At 37.0% G+C, this 20,800-nt stretch overlaps 1 protein-coding gene across 51 annotated transcripts in view; it reads left to right on the forward strand.

Moving 5' to 3' along the window:
• Positions 1 to 210: 210 nt before the first annotated feature.
• The window catches only part of kiaa1109 (KIAA1109), a 202,070-nt gene continuing 181,480 nt past the window's right edge, over positions 211 to 20,800 (forward strand). For 50 of the 51 annotated variants that reach the window (XM_021480620.3, XM_073919725.1, XM_073919724.1 and 47 more), the window contains exons 1-5: positions 211 to 325; positions 16,989 to 17,091; positions 19,621 to 19,737; positions 19,826 to 19,904; positions 20,386 to 20,450. In XM_021480620.3, the coding sequence (XP_021336295.2) occupies positions 17,001 to 17,091; positions 19,621 to 19,737; positions 19,826 to 19,904; positions 20,386 to 20,450 (352 nt within the window). In that variant the 5' untranslated portion in view covers positions 211 to 325; positions 16,989 to 17,000. Of the gene's footprint in view, positions 326 to 16,988; positions 17,092 to 19,620; positions 19,738 to 19,825; positions 19,905 to 20,385; positions 20,451 to 20,800 lie in introns of those variants that run through there. The other variant, NM_001145584.1, reaches the window with a different exon arrangement.

Raw genomic sequence — 20,800 nt, forward strand, 5'->3', positions numbered from 1 at the left:
CCCTCCTTGACAGTTCATCGATCCACTGACTTGCGTTCAACCTGACACAATTACCGTAAATTTCATTGGTCGCATTCCCTGTCACTCACGCCAAGAGTCTACAACCTCATCCTCTGATTGGTTCTCTCATCCAAAACAGTTCTGCGATTGGCTAAACCTGACGCACGGCCGCAAAACAGGAAGCACAAGCATTGGCCATGTAAATACTCCGGAAAAGAAATCGGCAGTTTGAGAAATGGGTGCTGTCGCCTGAGAGGTGTAGGAGAGAGAGCAGCTATAAGGATCATGGCAACGTGAAATGTAATTCCACACTCTGCAAGGCGAGGTGGGTACGCTGCGTCTTTCAATCAGTTCGTATGTGTGCGTGTGCGATCACGGGCTGCGGCCTACGATACAACAGAGATTGTCTGGATTTGATCCTGGATCACCTGCTGAGCTCCTACACAGACATACACACACAGCCATCTGTTCGGTGTATTAAATATGACGCTAACCCGACTAATAAAGTTCACTGATGTCTGCTCTTGCGATTCACAAACAGTAGAAGCATGTAATACACACGCAAGAGCGAATGCGTATTCATATTTTTCATTAAAACCATCGTGGCGCATGATTAATGATGGTTGTCAAATCTGCTTCGTTAATAATGTGAGTGAATTACATCAAATTTCATTATTACTACATCATATTATTGAGAATTGTACGCTGTAGACGTACAACAGTTCTGTGGTCACATATAGAAACTCCATTATTGTGTAACATGCCTCACCTTTTCGAAGCAGTTTGTGAGGCAGAATGTGTTGTATAAGCTCTAGTTTTTTTTATTTCGAGTATTTTAGGTGTTATTAAAGGACAACAGATACTTTGTGTTATATTTCGATAGAGAATGATTGCTGTACTGTATGATACAGTGAGCTGCTGTGGTCCTGTCATGATGTTAGGGCACTAGTTGGTCTCAGTTGACACTGGTTTCTAGAGTTGCACAGGTGTTGTTGACATCTCTGTTTCAGTTTCATTTTGATTGTCACGTTAATAGTTAATGTTCTGCCAATTATTTTTAGTTGTGGGCTTGGTATTCTTTTGTGTAAGGGAATACAGAGATGCGGATCTTCAGGCTTGGTTTCCTTTTCTCATCAACTAAAAACATCACTTGGAAGTGATTTGTGTTTGTTTGTTATTTCATTTATTTACGATTTTAATATAGGTCTCAAATGTGGCCAGACAGAATATGCTCACTGATTTTTATTTATTTATTTATTTGGCTATGTCTGTGCAGAATTTTGTTAAAATCTGCAAATTTATAGATTTTGGTTGTATGATCATAGTCTGAGGAGTAACCACAGTTTCACGGTTATTATGGTTATTATGCAATATGCATTAATTCATTTCAAAACAGTACTAGTTTAAATATGAGGAGTTTAATGTGTAATATGTTTAATGACCAATTAATGCAGCACAAACTAATAATAAAAACAAACAATAGTTAATTTCTCTTTGGATTTAAAAATAAGTCCTACTTTTTTGGCATTTAAAGTAATAATTTATACTATTATTATCAAAAAAATCACAATTAGATATTTTCCCCAAATCACAGAGCTCTAGTGTACAAGCTCAGAACTTGAAACTAGCGCACAGTTGGCATACCTTTGTTTAGTTGCAGCAGTTTTGTTCTGTGCAGAAACGCGGGGTTGAGAAGCCTTTATGATTAATGAACCCTAACTAATTAAAGCGTGGTTAATATAGTATATTCAGTTAATCGTTGCATTCCTATTTGAGAGCATAGAAGGAGTTGGGCCTTTTCGTGCAAGTTTACACACACCTAGCAATATCTGCAAAGTGCTAAAATTGAACAATAAAAATGGATAATTAAAAATTAGCTTGTTATTTTTAGTTGTTGTTTAGTGCTCGTTATTAAGGTCCAACAACAAGTTTTGTTTTGAAGGCCCTTTGTCTATTGGCTTATACCCTACCCTATTGCCCCTTGAACCAGATTGTGATTTGGTTATAAGACATGGGGGTGAAAATATTCTACTTTGAAATGAGAAACCACTACTATTACAACTTAGCATTTGCAATTCAACCCCTTGACATAAAAAAAAAATATATAGTGAAATCCTTTCTAGGTTTTTTTTAGGCTTGTATTTTATAGTACTAAAAACATAACCAAAAATGTCTCTGTCATCGTTTTCAAAAAGTTATATTTGATTTACCAAAATCACACACGTGGCAATTACACATCTGTCACATCCATAACGGAGAGATCTCACATCCATAACAAAGCTTTTTCCTCATAAATGCAAAAATGTCAAATAAAATAAGATCAGTCATTTTTGCTCTATAGGGAGCTAACTCTAATCCTTTTGATTAGCATTATTTCCTTTGGCTTGTGCAGTTTAATTCAAAGAATTTATATAATGTATGTTGTATACTAGAGGTGCACAATATACCGGTTTTACATCGATAACGCAATGTGTGTGTTTGCAATTGTCACATCGCAAGATATGCAATGTTGAGTTGGGATTATAGTTGATCAGAAACCACAGGCCAAAACACATGAGATTTGCAGAGACTGCAGAATTCAACCATAATAGAGTGAAAGTTTATCATCTGCATGTGTTTTTAAGGCCTGTGAGCATTTTAAGAGAGTTTAAAGCATTTTAATACAGCATAAAGAAGTTTTATAAAGATTAATTTTATTGAATTATATATGTGATGAATACGATGCATTGTTATTTTACATTTGATAATTCTGTTACTGTACCTGAATACTAATACTCTCTCCAGAAAACCATAAGCCATGGTTTGTTTCTCTTTAATATTTGCTCCATTGTGTTTATGACTGTAGTTTGTTTATTGTATGTATAATAAATGACATAATATATGTTTAAATTTCACTCCCCTACAGAATGTGTTTATATCGCAATATATATCGCAGAGAAAGAAAAATATCACAATGTCAAACTTTTCCAATATCGTGAAGCCCTATTGGATACTGTAAACGCGAATACTTTTTTGGTCACATCCATAATGCATATGATGTGTATTTTCCTCATTTAGAATAAAAAAAATGTTTACAGATTGATTTTTTTTTCTGATCCCATAACTCTGTGGTTTGATGTTTTGGAAAATATTAACAGATATTTCAATATAACATGAACAGATTTTTTTTCTGTGCATTTATGTTTTAAGTTTTTACTGCTAATGTCAACTACATATTACTGGAATTGCTCATTTTTCATATAAGCACTGTTATCACGGTATTAAGAACCAAGCTTATGTAAACATTTGAACATTTGGTCATTTAATTGAATAGTTAATTTCAATCAGAAGGGGATCAGGGCTTGAATAAATTGCATGAAATAAATGCTGACGTTGGAACAAAAATACATTTTATTTTAGTAATCTTTGGGATCAGTCATATATACAAGATCACCATTTAGGAAATTCAAGACTTTTCAGGAGAAAATTCAGCAAAAGTGAATGTGCATTAAACCTATTTTATTGGACAATGAATGAATGAAAGAAAGGAAGTTATTTTTTCTTGTTTGGTATACATGTAAACATCAGTTATGTGAAACGGCGTATTGAGGACAGCGTTGCTGTTTTCATATTCTTTCTTATTTTGATGAAATAATTATTGTATTGTAGATTTTTTTTTTTTTTTTTTTTCTTTCATACTAATTCGTTTTTTAATGCTTCTGAAGCAGCAGATGCCATTATCCCACTTGGCAGCGCTTTCCAGTTTGTTTTCTTTTTTTATTGTGGGCGTTCCACATAGTTCGGTTGCTCAATTCTGATTGGGCTGAACAAAAATGTGCTCACTGAGGGTGCTTTCCCACCTAGACTTTTGTATCGGAATCTGTCTCGTTTGCCCAGTTAGTGCGGTTTGTTTGGCATATGTGAAACCAACAATCACGCTCGGATCCACGCCAAAACAATCGCTCTGAGATCGCTTGAATGAGGTGGTCTCGGCTCGATTGAAACGAACTCTGGAGCGGATCGATTGTAGTGAGAAAGCAAACGATCTGAGCCCGGTTATGTGACTGTTTTATGGATATGTAATAGGCATACAGCTATTCACCTTATTCTCAGCTGTCGAGCGGGCGCTGCCATTTGAATCTTTTTGTCTCGCGACTTCCGGTCACATTTACTTCCATTCATTTTTTGACATTAACAACTGCTCGTTACGCTGCTTGATGTTGCAATTTAATATTTTCTTATTATAATATGCTACTTGGTCTGTGTAGTCATGCAAACATTTGTTTGTTGAGCAAGTAGTTTGGCCATTTTCTGCCGTTTATTATTCCTAGTCATTTCTCCCATAGGCGACTGAATCGGAAGTTCTAAGACAATCGCGAAAACAGGCGCACTTCCGCATTTTAGAATAAGGTCAATATGAAGAGAGAATTATGAGTAGAGCGGGAGGTCATTCAACAGACATCCCAAGTCTCCCGGAAGTTCCGGGAGTCTCCCGCAAATGCACAGAGACTCCCGGATGGCTGCAAACTAGTGATAATCTCCCGGAAATCGCGCGTTTCCCTCCCGGTCCTCAAAATACGTTGCGCACCCGTCTTACCCCTCCCCACTGCATCCCTGGTCGCTCTTCAGACACGTCGCGCACACCTTGTCAAACACCACCAAACCGCCACCACACCCTGACAGCTGAGCGGGACTCAGCAAAATAAACCCTGAAACTCAAATTTTTTTCGATATTACCGTAGTCGAATGACTCGGTAAAACTATAGGTCTTCTGAGAAAATTTGCTCAGGCGAATGAAGCGAACGGGAGGTAGCGAAAACTACAATTCCCATCAGCCCATGCTTGACCATCATCCCTTGCGGTCTGTTGTCGCTACAGATCCAGTAATGCGGAAATGGAGTGTGCTGCTAGAAGCGGGATGAAAAAGAGCTGGAAAACTCTAAAGCGGGTGTTGTCGCCGCGCGCGTACTGAATAGCGGTGTTGTCAGCACACTGTTCAGATTGATGCAGACATGAGACCTCTATCTCACTCATGGTTTGTCCTCTCAAGTGGGGGAAAGACAATGCACAACGTTACCCACTGCTGTCAACCTATGCCAAGTCATATCTCTCTTGTCCCAGAAACCTCAGTCCCAAATGAGAGGGTTTTTTCTGTTGCAGGGGACATTGTAAATACCCAGAGATACCAGCTTTTACCAGATTATATTTATATGATAATTTTCCTTTAAACCCATCTCTATCTAAGTGAGTGAGTGATTAAATGTTGAATGTGATGAGTTTTCAACAATACTAAATTGAAACTTTATTTTTTTTACATGGTTTAATATTTTTTTGTTATAAAAATTGAAGTTCCTGTTTCAAATCTTACAGATAGATGACTAATTTGTATGTCATTGACACTTTTGGCACTTTTTTGGAGTATTTTCATAAGTTTTGTTTTTTCCTGTAAATGATTCAATAAATACCGTACCGTGACATTCATACCGAGGTATTACCGAACCGTGAAATTCTGATACCGTTACATCCCTATCAATGACCATTGTGAGGAGAGTTTACTTACACGTGACTTGTTTTATCTTTTTTGGTCTGTTCGTGTAAAAGCGAACTGCACCAAGAATAAAGAGCAACAATGTAACAATTTTAATCCCTGTTTCGGAACAACTGAATCGATTCACAGGTGTAAAAGCACCCAATGGCTTGTAAGACTGTCACACACAGACGGCAGTCACACATTTGCTCTGGACAACGGAAATTAAATAATGCATATATAGTTCATATCACAGTCTCTTGCGATTTAACTAATCTCAATGTTTCAAATTATGATTGCGATTGGATTTCGATTAATCACACAGCCCTAATTGTAGATTCTGCAAAGTGTGTGGACAATATTCTTATGACCACAACAGTATTTACTGTGTAGCTGCTTCCCAGCAGGATCCTGATTAGTTTACTGTCCATTATCCTTCTTAATAAGTGAAATGCATGGGCGTAAATATTGAGTCAAAATCATATTTGTTGTGAACAGACAAACAAAAGTAGCTACAGTATGCAGCATTTGACCAGCTAATAATAACGCCGGAAATGCAAATGCAATACCTGATGTGTTTCAGTGCTGTTTCTATGAGCTCTTCTGCAGTGTGTTTGTCTGGGTATTCGTTTCAAGCTGAACATGTTATAACTGATCTGAGGAATTCTGCAGGAATCTGTTCAATTGTAGCAGACATTCACATCCATCTAAACGAATGCAAGTCTGAGCGAATACTGTTTAGCTGAAACCTTGGTTTAGTAGAGGTAAACATAACCATGACAAAGCTGCAAGTCAAAAACAAAATAAAAACCTAGAGAAGGTCCACCAGACAAGCGGGAATCTTTTGCCTCATGATTTGATTTACATATCCTTTAGAAGATGTATTGTAAAATATGGCTGGGTGATTTAGCCTACAATCAAAATCTCGATTAATTTAACATTTTTAGCTAAAATATGATTAATGAACAATTATGTTTTGAATTAATTTTTTTAATTTGCCCTCATTAGGGTTTTGCCGATAGACGATGCCAACGTTCATCGCCGATGGCCGACAAACTTAACGATGCTGAGCCGGCATCGCGATCCATCGCCCCGCCCCACATTTATATTGATATATAACTTATTATTTGCATGTCATCTTAATAGCAATAACGGTCTTTTCATGAGCTGTGTTAAATTTTAAAATGGATTAAATGAAGGATTATACAGTACCTCTCGCGCTTAAAATGTGTAGATTCATTGGCAAACGCAAAGGCTTTAGTCATTTTCATAGCGGACTTGAAACACTGGAAGTCTTTTATCCACTCTTGGAAAAGTGTAAATGGTAGATTAACTTTTAGCACATGGTCACTAATAAGTTGTGCCATTATGGGTAACTGTGGGTAAATCTGTCAGTGTTATTTTCATTCTCTCATCTTCAGCGCTTCACATTTTCACGTAGCTCCTGTCATCTGAAGGCAGAAGGCATTGACTGAGCGATTGACAGCTGATATTAACCAATCATTCACATTCATTTAGATCAGTGGGCCAATAAGAAGAGCACAAAGGCGGGGCTAGCATTGCAGGCTTTTTATTTCAGCAAGTTCAAATAACAACTGTTTTAATCTATTCCTGAGTGCTGTGTTTGGCGTTTTTAGGTGCAAAGATGCATTCTGGATAAATATCTCCTAAATCTGCGCATGTGGTGAGGATTTTGCAGTGAAAACAATGAAAACGTATGCACTACAGTGAACTCCAACCGAACTCTCGTCTCCTCAACCAGCTGTCGTTATAAAGCCATTATAACGACACAGATCACTGACTATTCATGTCAGAGTCCCGCAGAAAAAAAAGTGATTGACAGGTGGTCATTTGTGAGTAACTTTATTTATTTATGGTTTGGTTATGGGTAAAGCAAAGAACATGTGGGTCAGGTAGTTAAAACGGTAGGCTACAATTAATTAATTCATTATGAATTCATTAATATTTAACAACCACCCCCACCCCCCGCCTGCGACGAAGATGGCATCGTCCATCGCGATGTTTCACATTAGACATCGTACAATGCCAAATTGGTCAACATCGCCCAAACCTAGCCCTCATAGTTCACTGACACGTTTTGTACAGTAAATATGCTCTCTGGTGTAGTTTATAGTCATCTTCAATGTAGTGTAAACGTGCGACATGTAGTGACATTTTTTGAGAGGTGCCCGGGTATGCGACTGCGTAAGGCTGCGCTGGATCACACTAGTGAATTTGACGCACAAGTTTAAATCAGCCTTAACGAAGCGGGGTCACATGACTCCACACGTGGTAATGAAAGTAATTGTAAACATTGACCTGAAAAAAAAATGGATCGATTCTAGGTTCTGAATGTTGATTTTGTTTCTTTTTGATTTTTTGCCCAGTCCTATTAGAAAATACTTCCCGATACCTTTGCTCCAGATCTTTTATTATTATTATTATTATTATTAATAAATACAAAGCAATGATTATTTGTTGTTCTTTATTTTTGCTAATGAGCATAGAATAAGTAAAAAATACAAGAGAACCAACAATGAAATAAATATTTTTACTTAACAAGAAAAAACAAGAAATAATACAGAGATGTAATACAGTAAGACTAATCACTTTAAGACTAAAAACATTATTGAAGTTATCTATAAGTAATACAGTTCAGTAAAGATCAGAGTGGTATTTTTTTTTCTTTTGTTGTTTGATCAGCTTAATTTCAGCGAATGCATTTCATTCTCTCTTTATTTGCATTAAAATGTTTTATGTCCAAAACCTCCACAATTGAGTGAAGAAACAATGATGAACCTACACTGGTCTCACGGTTCGGTTCGATTGCGATTATCATGCCATCGGTTCGGTTCAATTTGATATCTTGGTTTATTGTGGTGCATTTACAATGATTTCCATAAACAATTAGATATTTTACTTAGCAACACAATAATTCTTGTATTAAAATGTATAATTTATAAATATATTTAATAAGCATTTATAATACAACTTTATCTTTTAATACAAGCTGTCAGATGTACTGTACAATTAATTTGACCTGTCAAACAAAACTTAAGAACATGCAAAGAACAACATGAGCATTTATAGCAAATAAACTAATGTAAATATTATCTTGCTTGCTTTTTGAGTGTTGTTGAGCGAGTTCTTAAATGCCTATGATTGGTCACATGCTCAACAAAAAAGGCTGTGATTGGCTATAACAGTTAGCCCGGCTCTGGCTCTGTTCAGCAAACAGTGACACGGACACTGATGTTAAACAATTAAGGCAATCACAGCTGTTCTATTATAGATGGTGACGCGGTGGAGAAAACTCGCTCTGCAGACATGCTCGTATTTGGATCTACAAGTGATGTTATTGTTGTAAAAGCCAAGACGGAAGATAAAATGTTAACTCACGAACACGCCAGCATGTCAAAGGGGCCACAGAGTATGAGAGAGAGAGAGTTTACAGCTTTCATTTTTTTCTTACCTGGGTTTTGATGTACTTCCCGGTCAGTGAATTGTGCTCTGCTTTTAAAGTAGTTGCATTTAACTTACTCACTGTCTCATTCCTCGCCATAGTAAGCGACCGCCATTTAACGCATATGTAATAAATAGGCATGGGATGTTCTAAGTTTCTGATTGTATGGTAACCTTGGATAAAAATATCACGGTTTTACAGTATTGTGACACTTCTAATTTTCCTCACTTGTTTCTCATGTGATGCATCAATAGGCACATTTACACAGGGTGGTGAAATCCCAGATTTTATGTCCTGTTGACCTTATATTCTTCACATTCTTGAAATCTTTTTGGCTCGAGACTTGTAGACTTATTCACTTCCATTGATTTTTAGATGTTATAAAAACAGCTTGTTGTGCTGCTTGATGTTGCAAATGGATGGATGTTTTCATATTATATAATTTTACTTTTTATGTATAATCATGAACACACTTGTTTGTAGAGCAGGTGGTTTGGCTGTTTCTGACATTTATTATACCTATAGTTATTTCTCCCATAGGCAACTGAATCAGACAATGACAATAGAAGCAGTCAAATTTGTTTTTAACCAAATCTCTGCTAATTCTTATCAAAATTTGACATTTCTTGTTTTAAAAAAAGCTTGTTATAAAGGATTTATTTAGAGTACATAGTAAAGGTAATCTCTGTTGTGGAAAGTACAGCAATCTTGTTTTACACACTGTAAAAGAGTTTTAAAGTGAGATAAGACAGCTTGAACAGGACAGAATACACAACGGAAAAGAAAACGCAAAACAGAAAACAAACAACAATAAAATCCAGTACACAATTAGACATGGGTAATCAACTCGTTCATCTTATTTAAATAATCTACAAATGTATTCTTGTAATTATTGTCATTTTTAGAGATATTGTCTGTTTTTAATTCTTTTTTTCTGTAATTTATTTCTCATTTGCTGTATATTTTATTAATTGGATGACGTCAATATATTACATATTTTATACATATAAAATGCTTTGGCAATGCTGTACAAAATGTCATGCCAACACAGCAACCTGAACTTGAATGAGAGATGGAGAGAAGCAGATTTGACCTGTCAGGGGCTGCACATGCCTCCTGAATTGCATAAAAAAGAAATAGTGGATTTTTTTTACTTTAACTTATTGAAAATAAAAAAGTTTAAAACAGATAATAATAAAAATAGCTGTTACGGCCAGCTCGCTCACGACCGTACCATAAAAAGGATCAGTCACACAAAAAGGTATATAGTGAAAAAAACATTTATTAAAGGGAATACTAAAGTATAACAAACTGTCTAGGGATTTGAAATAAATAAGAAATCAGATGAAATTCTCTCAACAAAATACAAAACAAAACATAAGACGGCAACACAAAAGAGTTGGAGCAAAATGACCTCTCTGTGGATTAACTGTCCACCAGAGGAAGTGCCGTTCTTCACAAAAAATTCAAATATATACATTCTCCACTCATAATTAACAAATTAACGGTGACGTCACATTGCGAGGCCACCAAAAGGTGAGAAAGAGAAGACAGGGTCGTAACATAGTGTTCAAAATCTAATCATGGTTTGTTTGTTGCACATAGATAACTATGTATGTGCTGTGGGCCACCACCACAAGTGTATTTAAAACCTCTGGGGAACACTGCACTCAGTAAACAGCAGAGTTTGGTGAACTGATGACCTTCATGGCCAATCACAGTCATTTCTGTTGAGCATGTGAACACAATGCCAAATTAGCGCTGTTTAAGAAGGCGCTCAACAGCGCTCAAATGTTAGTGGGAACATTTTTTAAACTTCAGTACCAATTGGTATCGCATTCCAGTATCGGGACATCACTAGAAGGAATTAAGTTAACTTGTTAGTTTTTACACATTTAAGTGGATTGAACATAAAACAATTAGGTTGTCTCTAAAAAAGAAAAAAGAATTGTGTTGTTTAAGCTCATTTTAAATAAGTAGTTTGGACAAGTGTAGGTATTTTATCTTTTAATTCTTAGTAAAAAATAATACACACATCATAAAGGGTCACGAAACACCAAAACACATTTTTTGAGCTGTTGACAGTCGTATATGTCTCTCACACTGCAAAAAACACTATTAGGACATATATTTTACTAAAAAGTGAAAATTGATTGTTTTTGCGTTATTTCGAGCAAATTCATACTTCAGGTTTGAAACGAATTTTTGAAGCTGCGTCTCGGCCATGAGATCTTAGCGTGTATTCCAGCGTGTAGACTGGACGTCTGTGCCTGGGAGTACAGTATTTTGTCTCTGAGTGTGCTGCATTAATTAATTAATTAGTGCAAGACTTGGTTTAAACCAATCAGCACGCTCTAATGTGCAACTTCATTAATATGCATGATAGCTTCCAAGACTTTTACCTGTTACAGTGTTCAGACGGCAGAGAGACGACATGTTGTGTTGCCAAAATAAGCGTGCAGTGTTGCTTTTATTATTTGCTGCAGTGAAGGTTTTGTTTTCATTTTCTCTCTATGAGAGCGCAGCTGGACTCATGTGTGGATTACAGTGCAAGTGACGCTTGACAACAATACCTGAGAGCTTTTCTCATCTGAAAATGGTAAGATCCGGATTTGCTGCTCGTCTCCTCTAAGTAAAGATGTGGCTCTAGTTTGTGTTGATTGTCCTGTATACAGATTTGGTAAGTGAGCAACCAGTGGTCTTTGTTTATTCAGATGGCAAAGTTGGTTCGTATCGAACTATTACACCAAGTGTAAACATGTTAGCACCACAATCAAACTTAACGTCATGTAGGATTTTCACCGCATTTTGTGACAGGAATAACACACACGGCTTTCTGATGCTACCTGCCGAGTGCATCTAAGTTTCCGGGAAATGCGGAGGGTTTCCAGGAAATGCAGAGGGTCTCTGAAAATCAGCACGTGCCCAAACCGACACTCCCGTTTTTATGCAAATTTTTTTACAGACCATTTTGTTACTTCCACACTTCCCCCTAAACAGAGCTGGACACGCCCACTTTCCGGACTTTTTCCAAAGTAGAGGTGTGAAGAAAACTGCTAAACCAGGGAGGTTTCATGGCCCTTTAATTGCACATCTTTATCAAAAACCGATTGTTGAAGACCAAGAGATTGTGGGTAACACTCTCACTTCTAATTTACAATGAAAGTTGTAGATTCAAAATTGAGCAAATAGGCAATGTAATACTAAAGAGATGGCAGTTCACTGTGTTTAATGTTGACTAAATGATGCTGCAAAGTTACATCAGCTTTTGCTTGAACAAGTGCTTGCACAACTTTTCCCGAAGAGCTGAAGAAAGGGAAGCATCAGTTTCTCTTTCAGATTTGCGCTCTGCCCTCTGAAACACCTTTTGTTCAATAGCAGACTTCCTCTATACAGTAGCTTTAAGTCACTCAGACTCCTCCAGAGGTAAGACTAAAGTCAACCTCAACTCTAATTCAGACAGATTGTTCTCTTCTTGTTTAAGCCTGAAGAGTCGACTGGCAAGAAAGATGTGAAGATGTTGTTACTCTCAGATAAATTGCTCTGAAATCTCATTATCTGAACACACCTGCTTGTCACATGATAAGTCGAGTTGACATTATTACATTTGGACGTGTATCACTGTATCTTTTCATCTGAAAATGATGTCTCATAACTGACATCTGTCTGGATAAACCTGTCACACCAGAATGAAAAAGCATTATCAAAGGCTATATGTTCCTTACCACTGATGACTCATCTGGTTTCACAGTTGCACATATGTGTTAATGCTAACTGTAAATGTTAGAAGTGTTGCATGCAGATAATTAGGTCATAACAAGAACCATTGTGGCTACGCTGTGAATAATACTGGCTTCCACAAGAATTTCCTCGTTGTTCCAACACACACAAATGTAAGTGGATTGAACATAAAACAATTAAGTTGTTCCAAAAAACACAAAATAATTGTGTTTATATATATATATATTTATTTGAAATAAAAAAGTGGAAAAGATCATTTTTAAAGTGTGTATAAGCTCTTTTTGTGTGCATTTTAGCAGATTGGTTTTGTTTAGTATTTACTGTAGTGTTGTTGGATTTCATGCTAAATGATCTCATTTGTGTTTGGCATGTTATTCTGTGATTATATGCGCAAGTAAGGAGTGAACAAAGACAGCTTGTGTTTAAGTTGGTCTATTTAAAGATGTCTTCCAGTAACAGATTTGAAGTCTCTGTGAAATCAAAGTTTAAATGTTTATTTTGCTTGCGCACATTGTTATTCTTGGGGAATATTAAATGTGTGCAAGTTAATCCACTGGAAAACAATGTCTGTTTTGGTAATCTTCAATTAAAGTCTAACCGTTTGCTTCACAGTTTGAAGGATTCAGCCGCAATATTCTTGAAGGGCCTTGAAACTAAGGCCCCGTTTACACTAATGCATTTTAGCTTGAAAACGCATAAGTTTTGCTACGGTTACGCCAACCGTCCACACTACGCCGGAGTTCTCGAGCGCCGAAAACGGAGCGTTTTGAAAACGCTGGAGAGGCCGTTTCCATTCTGAAACGCTGCTGCTCCGTCTCAGTGTGGATGAGCAAAAACGGAGACATCTGAAAACGGAGGCTGGGCTGCAGACATTCGCCTCTCTGATTGGGGCTTTTCCTCAATATTAAGTAGCCTAACACACACAGTTCAGTCCTGCATCCTCTCCTTGTAAGTTCAGACTTCGCAAGTTTGATCAAGGCTGCAGTCTCTTCTTCTCAGTTTGATATGGAAAACAGACTATACTATACTATACTATACTGAGAACACGGGTAAATCTTCAAAGGGAACAGTGTACTTTATAACTTCATTCACATCACCCTGGCTACATTGTTTCACTTTCTCAACAATAAAATGTAAACATTTATTTAAGGAACTGCCTATTTTTATTTTAATATTAGCAACTTAGACAGCAGAAATGTTAAGGCGTCGTGCTGCATATATGAGCGTCATCTTCACTGTGTAGATATTTATAACAAAACGGAGCCTATAACAACTGTCTCCTTTCAATTTAAGTGAAAATACGAAACATACCCTCTCTTTTGCTGATTATCAGTTTTAATAATCGATAATGGCCATTATAAAAGTATAACATACAATAAGTTTATACATTATAGGAAATAAAGGCAAGCGATCAGTCAATATACAGAATAGGCTACGTGGTTACATTTATCATTAACTTATCTTTGCGCTCAGCCAAAACACGTTACCTGAGAACAAGTAATAGATTCCAATGACCAAAGTCAGGGAACATGTCGTTAGATAAAGACAACAAGATAAATGAAATATCCAGTTTAATAAATATAGTGATATTAGATCCAGCGGGAGATGCTTGATGAGAAGTCCGACTAGCACAGCTCTCATCTGGGTAGATGGGCTGCAGCGCTTGCCCGAGAGTGTCTGTGTGGTCACGTGATGTGCAATTTCAGCGTTTTGGTGTGGACGGAGAGCAGTTCAGAAACGCTGGGTAAAACGTGAGTGTGGACGTGGATCGTTTTCAGTCTAAAATGCCGTTTTAAAACTAAAACGCACTAGTGTAAACGGGGCCTCAGAAGGGTTTTTTCACACTTCGAGTTTAAAAAAAATGAAGGAAAGTGGGTGTGTCTAGCTTAGGTGGGAGTGTCCAGCGACAAAAGACGGAAGGGTTTGCATGAAAAGTGGAGTTTCATTATGTGCGGCTGGCAACCCAAACACTGATGCCGTGGAAATGGACAGCGATTCGGAGAGCAGCGTTTACAGCGGATCTGAGAGCTGTGTGGAAGTGGAGGACTTCTCTCCACCAGATTCCCCTCAGTCACATTATCTGGTCTATGACAGTGCAGGTTCACACTGCCTTATCATTTTTAACTTTTCAACACAAGCACACACCTGTGAATGCAGGAGAAAGTGACGATGCTCCTGACCCCAACTCACACCGCACTGGTTCAGAGGATGGATGTAGCTGATGGTCAACCGTTTAATAAGATACATTGGTTCAAGCCAAGTCTTTCTGATGAATTAATGCTGAAAACTCAATTATGTCACTTTGTACTGGCCATTACAGACATCCTGTCTCCATGCTGGAACTTAGACAATGATCTCATGGACGTGACGTCGCTTTTTCAAAGTTAATTTTCAAACCGAACTTGCTCGAAATATCGCAAAAACAACCAATTTTTACTTTTTAGTGAAAAATATGTGTCCTAATGGTGTTTTTAGCAACGGGAGTCATATATATGACTGTCAACATCTTAAAAAAAGTGTTTTGTTGTTTCGTGACCCTTTAAATAAGCCCCTTTTAATGTTAGTTTGCTATGAGGGTAAAATGTGCAAAAGAAAGTCCTGCCCCCTAATCAATCTTCCATTTTGGTTGGAACTATAAACATGCTAAAAAAAGTCTCAGAATCGTCTGCTTCACATGGACTTTAAGATGCTTTTGGATTATTTGGGATTTAAGGTGGATTACAAGTGGATTTCATTCAAGGAGAAGCAATTCCTTTTTCTTTTTTACACTGAGTAGTCGCTGTAATTAGCCTGTGATTAGTAATCATTAATCAGCTCGCATTTGCAGACAATGCCACTTCTTTGTTGGCCGTCTCTGTTATGAATGTGTCTTTATAATGGATTGTAGTATTTTTTTTAATGATCTTTTCTTTTTTTCTTTTTAAAGTAGTTTTATACTTCATATACATGTCAGAGATCATACATCTGAATATATAATTCTCTATATCCACTTTCTATTCAGCAATATATGCTTTGCTTTTTGTGCGCATGTTAAATAATCAGTCATTCATTCATTTTCTTGTCGGCTTAGTCCCTTTATTAATCTGGGGTCGGCACCGTGGAACGAACTGCCAACTTATCCAGCAAGTTTTTACGCAGCGGATGCCCTTCCAGCCGCAACCCATCTCTGGGAAACATCCACACACACATTCACACACACACACTCATACACTACAGACAATTTAACCTACCCAATTCACTTGTACTGCATGTCTTTGGACTGTGAGGGAAACCGGAGCCCCCGGAGGAAACCCACATGAACGCATGGAGAACATGCAAACTCCACACAGAAACACCAACTGAGCCGAGGCTCCAACCAGCGACCCAGCGACCTTCTTGCTGTGAGGCGACAGCACTACCTACTGCGCCACTGCTTCCTCCTATGTTAAATAATGTTATACACAATAAAAAAAATAGAGAAATAAAAAAAAGGAGTGACAAAAAATAAAACACAGCACCTGGAACAAAAATATATAGGGAGTGATCTTTCTGATTTTAAACTAACTGAAAAGTTCGGGTCTACAGGATGTTGCGTAATTAGTAAATTTTTCCCTCAATGACGTTAATTGTTCCATTTTCAGATTTTCAAATGCGGTAATTTACTCCATTTCCATTATATTTCCATCCATGCTTTTAGAGCAGGACTTACTTGTGACAACCATTTTTTTTTTTACACCTACAGGATATTCATAAAAATATTTATCTCTTTTTAACCATTCTTCACAGTTATATATATATATATATATGTGTGTGTGTGTGTGTGTGTGTGTGTGTGTGTGTGTGTGTGTGTGTGTGTGTGTGTGTGTGTGTGTGTGTGTGTGTGTGTGTGTGTGTGTGTGTGTGTGTGTGTGTGTGTGTGCGCGTGTGTGTGTGCGCGTGTGCGTGCGTGCGTGCGTGTGTGTACGTTCTATAGATATATACATGTACATTCTTTAGCAGAAGCACTTGCGATAGTGGAGTGCTTTAAGATTCTCAAACTTGCTCACATGATTGTAAATGTGCACAGATATCATTACCAATGGTTTAATAAACACACAATATATGCTGTGCACACCATGAGCAATTGTGAAAATAAATAATTTAACGTTGAATCAGGTCGGCACAGTCAGTGTATTAGATTTAAGAACATTGCTTTTGTGATCAGCATGCTGAGTGTGCATTTGCAGTTTACTTGATAAGTGAGAGGCTGATGCAGACCCTGTGTAATTTGATAGTGATGTCCGCTCTGTTTATCTGCAGTGGGGTGTAACCATGGATAAAGGCAACAACAGTCTCCCCACTTACGATGAAATAGATGAATACCTCAGCAGGCGCAACTCCACCTTCGTGTGGCTCCTTGTGGGTAAGTGATTTATGATTTGTGCTTCGTCTACACTTTGCAATCAGCACAGTTACAGTCTACACTGGAGGTGCCTAGTAGATTGCATTGAGTTTTAAAGGTACAGTTCACCCAAAAATGAACCTTTTACTGAACTTACATAAACCTGTATGTGTCCTCCTTCAATTAAACACAAAATATGACATTTTGAAGATTGTTAATGACCAGGCCTTTACTTTACAGTGCCTAATAACTTTAATTTTGTTGTTTTGTCTGCTATAATAGTTAATAGGTACTATAAACTTTTTTGTAGAAGCATTCTTCAAAATATTGTCTTTTGGGTTCAACATATACAGGTTTTTTTTCTTTTTCTGGGTGAAATGTCCCTTCAGTGTGATGAATTCACCCTTTCTTTTTAGATTACTTTAGCAGTTTTTGGCACATGCACAATTTTTAACCATAGTTTATTGCTGAGTAGGCAATCATACATTATTGTCAAACTTTGAGATAAGTTTTTTATCAAGTTACAGTAAAATAATAACAAAAACTATATTATTTGAAAAAAGGTAAAGATAGTATCAACTTAAGCACAAACAATGAAATAAAAAGAGAACAAACCTTAAAATAAAAAGGTAAATAATAATGTGGCTTAACAAAAAATTACAATTATATAATCTGTATTACTCAATACACCTTACCAAACTTTGGGGTTATAGATTTTTTAAATACTTTTACTTTTTACTATTACTCTACAAATGAATATTTTTAGTCCACAAAGGTGAAAATAAATTGATCACAAATAACAGTTATTGATACAGCTCATCTGGAAAGTATTCATAGCACTTAACTTTTTCCACATTTTTTTATGTTACAGCCTTATTCCAAAATAGATAAAATTCATTTATTTCCTCAAAATTCTACACACAATACCCCATAATGACAATGTGAAAAATATATATTTTTAATTGTTGCAAATTTATTACAAAAAAAAAAACCCTCTGAAAAATCACATGTACATAAGTTTTCCCAGCCTTTCACAATACTTTGTTGATGCACCTTTTTCAGCAATTACAGCCCCACGTCTTTTTGAATATAATGCCTTGTGGCACACCTGTTTTTGGGAATTTTTGCCCATACCTCCTTGCAGTACCTCTCAAGCTCTATGAGGTTGGATGGGAAGCAATGGTGTACAGCCATTATCAGATCATTTCTAGAGATGTTCAATAGGATTTAGGTCTGGGCTCTGGCTGGCCCACTCAAGTACCTTCACAGAGTTGTTGTGAAGACACTCTATTGATATTTTGACGGTGTAATTTTTGGGTCATTGTCCTGATGGAAGAAGAACCGTCGCCCCCAGTCTGAGGTCAAGAGCTCTCTGAAGCAGGTTTTGATTCAGGATGTCTCTGTACATTACTGCATTCATCTTTCCCTCTATCCTGACTAGTCTTCCAGTTCCTGCTGCTGAAAATCATTCCCACAGCATGATGATATTAGCCTGGTGATGAGCGGTGCCTGGTTTGCTCCAAACGTAACGCCTGGCATTCACTCCAAAGAGTTCAATTTTGGTCTCATCACACCAGAGAATTTTTTTTTTCTTATGGTCTGAGAGTCTTTCAGGTGCCCTTTGGCAAATTCCAGGCAGGGAGTGGCTTCCGTCTGGCCACTCTACCATACAGGCCTGATTGGTGGATTGCTGCACAGTTGGTTGTCCTCCTGTAAGGCTCTCCTCTCGCCACAAAAGAACGCTGGAGCTCAGACAGAGTGATGGTGGTTCCAAACATCTTCTACTTATGGATGATGGAGGGCACTGTGCTCATTGGAACTTTCAGAGCAGCAGCAGAAATGTTGCTGTAACCTTTCCCAGCCTTGTCTACAGACAATTCCTTTGTCTTCATGCTTGGTTTGTGCTTTGACATGCACTGTCAACCCTGGGACCTTCTATAGACAGGTGTATGCCTTTTCAAATCAAGTCCAAACAACTAATGCTGCTGAAACATCTCAAGAATGACCAGTGGAAACAGAATGTACTTGAGCTTAATTTAGAGCTTCACGGCAAAGGCTGTCAATACTGATGTACATGTGATTTCTCAGGTTTTTTATTTTTAATAAATTTGCAACAATTTAAAAAAACCTTTTTTTACATTGTCATTTTGGGGTATTGTGTGGAGTTTTTTTTATGAATTTAATCCATTTTGGAATAAGGCTGTAATGTAAAAAGGGTGGAAAAAGCGCTATGAATACTTTCCTGGATGCACTGAATTTACAGCATTGAATTTTTGTTTGAAATAAATGCTTTTAAAAAATCAATAAAAAACAAAAAAAATTTAATTTAAAATTGTATTAATATTACTCATTATTTCTGTTTGTACCATATGTGTGGTTGAATTGCTGACGTGCATAAGAAAAATCTTTTTAACTTCAAACTTTTAAACAGTAGTGGGTATCTCTCGAAGATATTTATTCTAGCTCGTGTTGTTTGCTTGATTAGGGTAATATTCTGCTATTGACGCCAGCTCTTTAAATGTGTTTTATGTTTGTTTTTGTTTTCCGCAGCCACTATTATGTCATGCGGATGGATCATATATCTGACATACTACAATTCTCGCAATATTGGCCTCGTCCTCACCCTCATCATTAACCGACTCTACAAGAATGGATACATACACATCGGTGAGTCTGTCTCAATGTTGTTTTTATTTGTTCATTTTTCTTCATTGATTTTTCCTGTTCTTGCATTGTTTACTCATTTCTTTTACAGGTTCATTTTCATTCTCTGTGCTGTCCGGCAAGGTCATGTTCAGAGATGTCTATTTCATCAATAAAGACATGTCAATCAGGTACACACACACTTGTACAGCTTACTTTATAAGGACTATCTATAGGCGTAATGATTCTAATGCTGTATAAACTGTATGTTCTACATCTCTACCCAACTCTAGCCATAAACACAACACTCTCAAGAACAATCTGCATTTACATTTGCAAAATACTTCAAAATACTTTATTTTGTGTGATTTATGAGCCACTTTTCCACTCATGGACCACAAATAAAACGTTGTCGCAAGGTCAGAATTTACTGGTAATATACTTGGGGGGACATTTGGTCCTCAGAAAGCAAGGAATAAAAGGTGGTACTTGGTACACGTGTGTGTTTTTGTGTGTATAGCTTATAGACACAAACACACACACACACACACAAACACACGCAAATAAACTTTTGAGACTCTGCTTATTGCTGTTGTCTGTGAGACCTTTTTCATTTGATATGGGTTATATTTCATCTTTATTTACTCTGTTGTTTATATTTGTCATTTTCAGAATTCAGGATGGGTTACTCATATTTCGTTGGTGGAAGATGTACAACCCAAAGCAGAAGCAACATGGTCAGTGCAAAAACAGAACAAACAGCAAAGAATTGTTCAATTTGAGCACATCATGTCAGTCTCAATAGTCTCAGTCTCAGTACACCAATCCCACAATATCTGTAAATGCTTGTCATTTTAGTTGCTCTATGGTTGGGTTTATCTGTGCTTGGGTTGTTTATTAATTTATATGCTGTTTTAAAGGGATAGATTTTCACCCAAAAAATGTAAATTCTGTCAACATTTACTCGCCTTCCACTTTTGAGGATATTTTAAAGAACGTTGGACGTCTATGGCTACCAGTTTACAATATTCTTTAAAATATATTTGTTTGTATTCAATAGGCAGGGTGTCTGCGGGGTCTTAAAAAG

The sequence above is a fragment of the Danio rerio genome, chromosome 13, assembly GCF_049306965.1.
Source record: "Danio rerio strain Tuebingen ecotype United States chromosome 13, GRCz12tu, whole genome shotgun sequence".
Taxonomy (NCBI): domain Eukaryota; kingdom Metazoa; phylum Chordata; class Actinopteri; order Cypriniformes; family Danionidae; genus Danio; species Danio rerio.